Below are 6,738 nucleotides of genomic sequence, written 5' to 3'. Positions count from 1 at the left end.
GAGTTGTACTTTTCCACATATGGACAGGTTTATTGCTCCTGGTTTTGACGATAAAGCCAAAAGTATGCGGACACCAGACCACACACGTGTGTGCTTGATGAACATCTCATTATTTGCTGTTATAATAAGCTCCACTCTTATTGAAGGCTTTCCACTAGATTTTGGGGCGTGGCTGTGTGGATTTGTGTTCATTCAGCTACAAGAGCGTTAGGGAGGTTGAGGTCAGGCGCTGATGTTGACGTGAGGAGACTCCAGGTCCAGTTCATCCCAAAGATGTTCAGTGGGGTTGAGGTCAGGGCTCTGTGCAGGACACTCGGGTTCTTCCGAACTAAACACACCATGTCTTCATGGAGCTCGCTTTGTGCACAGGGGCATTGTAATGCTGGAACAGATTTGGACTGTGTGTGTGTGTGTGTATATATATATATATATATATATATATATATACACACACACACACACACACACACACACACGCAGTGGCGCTAATGTTGTCCTCGACGCTTTTCTCACGCTGCGGTCGCAGCCTGATGACGCAGAGAAAGGGGCGTGGTCACAGCATGGCTCTGTCGTGTAGGTTTGTGCGACACCGCCGCTCCGTCCCAGATACTGCTCGCTAAACTCGAATATTTTGGTTATTTGTTTTTTGTTTTTTTTTAATGATTTGTCGGTTGTTGCTGTGGAGGCGCTGTTCAGTGGTGTGAGGCACCGCGCGGTAATAATTCATTTCTCTTTAGTGTTAAATGTTAGCGCAAGATTTAAGTCGTTGCCACTTCACAAAAATGAAATGTAGGTAATTTTAATACCGACTTCCGGGTTCAAACGGAAATACATTTAATCGGGGCCAGTAATAATACACGGGTAACAAGTAAGACAGTAAAAATTATTATTATTATTATTATTATTATTATTATAAAATGATGGCCTCAAATAAAATAAAATAAAACTACAGCTATAAACAAAAATTAGAAATATTGCCCATGGATGAACTTGGATGTTAATTTCTGTTAGGTTTATTATTATTATTATTATTATTATTATTATTATTATTATTATTACTACAGAAATTGAACATACTCATTAAATGTAAACAAAAACATCATTTTGTATTTTGTGTGTTTCTTTTACAAAGTTACTTATTAATAATACTTTTACAAGTATTATTACTATTAAGACACTTATGTATTATTGCTGTTGTTATTATTATTATTATTATTATTGTTATGAATATATTCCTGTAAATCTGCTTTGTGACAATGCCAATTGTTAAGAGCTTTACAAATGAAATTTTCTTCTCCTTATTATTATTATTATTATTATTATTATTATTATTATTATTATTATTACTACTACTATTTTGTAAAACATCAGTGTGAATTAATATGTGAATTTCATTGCAGTTAATTCTGGGGTGATATTTTGCAGTTCATGCTTAGTTGTAGTTTTTTCTTAAATTTAACTTGGAGTACGTTGTTTTATTTCAGTTTTAAATAACGTTTCATTGTGTCGTAGCTGTAGCTGTGTCCTCTGCTGATAGAGGAGTTCGGGTTAGGTGTGAAAACGTAAAGTTCGAAACACCTTTAATGTGTTTGATGGGTGTTGGTAGTGATAAGTGAGTTTCACTTTTACAGTTTGTCATTTCGGGGGAGAACGATGAATTGGAGGTGTGTAATAAATGATGCACGTTTCCCGCCTCAGTAAACGTCAGCACTGCTGTGTATGTTTTGCAGAAACGGCTAGTTTGCAGCAGTCATGGTCCGGCGCTGTGTTTTCGGCTGCTCTTCTCCCCGCACGTTGTTTGCTTTCCCGACCGACCCTTGGTTGCGAAAAAGATGGTTGGAGTTTGCTCATCTGGAAGACAGCGGTATTCGTTCGAGTTTCCGGATATGTGACAGACACTTTTCGGATGACTGCTTCAATAACTTGGGGCTGTTTAACGCCGGGATGACTTGTTACCTCAGGCTGATCGAGAACGCAGTTCCCTCGTTATACACCGTCGGCGCTCCGACATCAGCAACGGTAAGTCGTTTTAATCGATTCAGAAAAATACACTCACGTTTTAAATTTGGTCTGCTATAAATTTAATTTATCCACGTTGCGTTTTAGCCGACGATCAGGAGTATCGGATGCCAGTACGAAAAGGTGCGCGACACCGCCAACGTAAGCGTGCAGGTCAATCCGCCGAAAATCTACAGACGAAGTAAAGGTAAATAAACACAGACAGCACTACTTCTGCATGTAAAATATTTTTAAAAACCATCATTTCTATAGGTATAAAGTACATTTCCATAGTTTCTCACTCATTTTCTCCTCAATTGGCTCAATTCCCACCCACCATCATACTCCACTCCTCCTCCAATCATACGACAGCTACCAACAATAATAATAATATAATAATAATAATAATAATAATAATAATAATAGTGCATCTTTTTGAACAGCTGCTCATGCTGCATCACGTGGCAGTGTAACACACTCTGAGGAAAGCGCTTTCCACCCTCTTCCGCATACATGAGCTTACAGACTCTCAGGATTGGCTAGTGCCACTGTGATTGACAGGGGGAGAGAGAGAATGCCCCTCCCACACAGAGAGCACACCCAATTTTGCCGTCTTGACTCCCGGCTACAGATGGCTGTGGCATCGTCGGAATTTGAACTTGCGATCCCCCGACGATAGTGCGAATGTTCAGGGGCAACACACATACGTTTTCTTTATTTGGGTCTTCAGAGGATATGATGATGATGATGATGATGATGATTATACCTCAATGTTTATGTGATAGAAATCTAATTTTATCCAATCATATTTAGTGTAAGACATAAACTAAGGTCTAGCAGCTAGAATTATTTTGCAACATCAGTTTTGTAAGGTTCTTCCTCTCTCACTCTCCCTCTCTCTCTCATTCTTTCTTAACCCATATAGAACATTATAATATAATATTATAATAATAGTATAATAATATAATAATAATAATAGCTTTTAACTTCAGTTTGTAAATTTAAAACCGCTTAAAGTAATTAAACTTTGTTAAGGAAAGGTGATGATAATAATGATGGTATTTTGCACCAGTGCTCAGTGATTGGATGAAGTCGCACATGCTCATGAATTATTCATGAACCAGGGACGAGTGGCTGAGAAAATAACGAGCCGAATGTAAAATGTAATTGAAATGTAATGGAAAATTTTTCTTCATTTTTTTGTAGAACTACTGTAGCGACATGGTTTGTATATGTATATATTGAAAAAACAAAAACAAAAAAAAAAACGATAAAGCTTTAAAGACAATTGGACAGAGAAGTATGCTTTTATTCACCCTGAATCAGATCCATCAGTTTAGAGTCAAAAGTGGTAACGTGAAGCGTCACTATGAAACAAAAACCACTTCAAATGGTCTTATTTATAGCCACGTAAACTAATCAGTAACGGTTACACATTAAAAGGTAACCGTACTCAGCGTTCAGCCATGTTAGGGGCTGATGTGGAAATCCCAGCGTCTTTCCTCTCTACACTGTAGGACATTCACGCTTTCATGCATACATTATTTATACTCATATACCGATTCATTAGATTTTCTTTCTTTTCTTTTCTTTTTTTTTTTTTTACTTAAAATGGCATGATATATGAATTTTGATTCTGTCTAAATATCAAGAATTAAAAAGGATTTAAAAAAAACAAACTGAAATAGTATGCATGAAATAATAATAATAATAATAATAATAATAATAATAATAATAATAATAATAATAAAAAGAAGAAGAATGAAAGGAATCTTCTTATGTCCAAAATTTGTAACGTTTAGGTCTAAAATTTTTAGAAAACATCATTTCTGAACATTTTTACATTTTGGGACTGTTACATGAAGCAAAGAAGTAAAAAAAAAAAAACAACAACAATAGTTTAAAACAAACAAAAATATAGTTTTTAATACTCTAAGGCATTTAGTGAAGTCTGGCACGAAAACATTTGGAATTTTTTAAAATTTTTTATTTTATGTACAAATTTAATAAAGATACTAAAGAGCTGCAGAAGTTTATGTTAATTTTGAGGTGATTTACAGTCGATATTTTCCTAATATATATATATATATATATATATATATATATATATATATATATATATATATATATATATATAAAAGTGCCTTCAGTTGACTGTCCGTAAGTGCAGACACTATGCATGAAAGGGTTAAATGTGAATTGTCCTAATAATTACCCGGTAATTATATGAATAGGCTTAATTATAATATGAATGTTAGTAATTAGATATGTCAAAGTATGGCAGTCAAAATATAGATACACAGCAAATTGCAGCTTTAAACTCAACCACGGTTCGTATGTAATCATACAGTTACAGTACGTATGTTTTGTCTTTCTGTGTACAAACAGGAAACATTTTATAAAACAAAAACAAAACCAATTCAATTCTTCATCATCAGTAATCAATATGCAGCGGTTGGTTGATGTCACTGCTGTATCGGTTTGGTTATAGGGCAATGAAATCAAGTGCTGGATATCTATTAAGCACGAAAGATGCCGTCGCGGATCCATGCGTCACTTACACCAAGAAAAATAAGCCATAAAGTTTCAGTCCTACTGTTAAGTTGTTTGTACCAGTCACAGAACCAGAATTTGGACCCGACACTGGCTGATTTCCTCTCGTCTGGGCCCAGTAAGAAGTCACACCTACACCAGAGCTTCTTAGTTTAATGATACTGAAAGCATAGTGTATATAGAAATATTGATAAAGAATGATAAATGTCAATCGGAACAGGTCACGGATGAACTCAAAGCATCTATTAGGTAGGTTTGAGGTATATAAGAGCTAAAAGACTTCTAGTCTACCAGATAATAAGAGAAGAAGAAGAACCGAGAGAGAGAGAGAGAGGGCGAAAGGTGGGGTGATTAGGAAGGCTCAAAACAACACATACCAAGAACACAAAACAATTTGTTTCCAGTACATTGTGGCACAAACTTCAGACCTACAGAACTGAGACTCAGAGATCATCACATATGTATCACATACAGTGGAAAATAGGTTCGTGATTGCCCTTTGATGAATTGCATACGTGCTCTTCCTTCATCATTTCGTATAATTCACAATCAGCAATGATCTCTTACAGCGATTCAAGTCTGGACAGTCCGGCAGAACGCAGACTCCGACGTGGACTCGGAGAGGTATGTGGATGACCGTAACGCTGGATCGCTCAATTTAAAAGAGATCAGTGCATGGAATATTTTGGTTTAGGGATGCCCTGTATTTTAATATCTGTAAGGGTTAATGATGAACAGATACTGGGTCATTTATAACGTGGTGCGATCAAGCATCACTTTTCTCACTGCGAGTAAACTTTCCTTCTGTTGGTGAATGGGGTTGCGCTCTGACAAGAAAAGAATTAATGATTGGTCAGTGTGATGAAGTGGAGTTACTGTTATTACTATAAAAGTGCATCCCGAAGAGTTTTATTCATCTTTAAATCACAGCAGTTCACAGAGAACAGCACGTTATATTTTTATCCATTTACGGTTGTATTCAATGTTGTGGAATGTCCACAAGACAAGTTAGTTCCTGTGAACACTTGGCTGTAACCTTTTAAACAGTCGTTTCTTTACCAGACTCTCCTAATAAAGTTAATAAGACAGAAAATGTCGCTTGTCATGTTACAGAGAAACCGCAAAAGGGTCAACTTCTCTGCCCTGAAGACGTTTGTGTCAATTTACCGATTATTATTAGTGTTATTGTGTTATTTATTTATTCTTGCACGTCCCGCATTTTACATTATTTATATATTTGGAGATGCTGGTGTTGTCAAAAACTGTACTGGGATTGAAAATGGAGTGGGAAATATAGAAATAATACGTTTAAGGAATCCTTTAATGATGAAAGATTCATAAGTGAGTATAAATAAATGCATTAACTCCTTCCTTAAACCGTGATCATCAATTAATTTATCATATTGGACAATTTTTTGAGCTATGAATTATTATGTTTTTTTTTAAATTATTTTTATTTATGAATTACTATTACTATATAATATAGGAACCGCGCTTCTTTTCACTGAGTCGGATCATTTGGCTCGGCTCACTGACTCTTTCGGCTCGCAAACGGTTCATTCCTTTTTATTTCTCTCTCTAAACGGGGAAATGTGCGGTATATGTATATATATATATATATTTTAAATATCCGTAATCGTGATTTATATCTTCTCAACCAAGCCATGAATGAAGTATCGACATTAGCTACATCTATAGAAAAGTAAAGAAAAACTAAACCCGACTCGGGCATGTGAGTCGACTCTGATGTTTCACCTAAAAGAGTCGGTACAAAGACTCGTTCGCTTACCACACATCTGTATTCGTATAACCAAGGCGTAAAAGTTCACCATATTCACGCCTTGAATATGGATGAGCTAGAAGTGATTACCGCCGAAGTGTCAAAGCCAAAACCGGTTCAGTATTTATCTAAAAAGCTGTACGATGCGTTTAGGAGTAAAACTAGAGTCAGTGTAGGAACTGCGTTTGACCGATGGAGAGCTCTGAAAGAACAGAAAGGCCTGAAAACAGACGCCCAACTCGCCAGGTTTCTCCTCGATAGGTAAATTACGCAAATTATGCTCTGTAATAATGTATTTTGAGGGGGAAACACCCCTATATTGGCGAGTCTTTCTTTACATTACAGACGTAGCGAGTGTTGCTAATGGGCTATTAGCGGGTTTGCGTTAATAAAGTGCTAACATTATT

At 36.1% G+C, this 6,738-nt stretch overlaps 1 protein-coding gene across 5 annotated transcripts in view; it reads left to right on the top strand.

Moving 5' to 3' along the window:
* The first annotated feature begins 554 nt into the window (after positions 1-554).
* LOC108276202 (zinc finger protein 835) overlaps positions 555-6,738 on the top strand; it is a 14,498-nt gene continuing 8,314 nt past the window's right edge. For 3 of the 5 annotated variants that reach the window (XM_047160423.2, XM_017487677.3, XM_017487676.3), the window contains exons 1-4: positions 555-715; positions 1,731-2,019; positions 2,107-2,206; positions 5,121-5,175. In XM_047160423.2, the coding sequence (XP_047016379.1) occupies positions 1,753-2,019; positions 2,107-2,206; positions 5,121-5,175 (422 nt within the window). In that variant the 5' untranslated portion in view covers positions 555-715; positions 1,731-1,752. Of the gene's footprint in view, positions 716-1,730; positions 2,020-2,106; positions 2,207-5,120; positions 5,176-5,195; positions 6,593-6,738 lie in introns of those variants that run through there. The other 2 variants (XM_047160424.2, XM_047160425.2) reach the window with 2 other exon arrangements.

The sequence above is a fragment of the Ictalurus punctatus genome, chromosome 15 (genome assembly GCF_001660625.3).
Source record: "Ictalurus punctatus breed USDA103 chromosome 15, Coco_2.0, whole genome shotgun sequence".
NCBI lineage: Eukaryota > Metazoa > Chordata > Actinopteri > Siluriformes > Ictaluridae > Ictalurus > Ictalurus punctatus.
The sequence above is the reverse complement of the archived record's forward strand: the minus strand, read 5'-3'. Positions and strand labels throughout refer to the sequence as shown.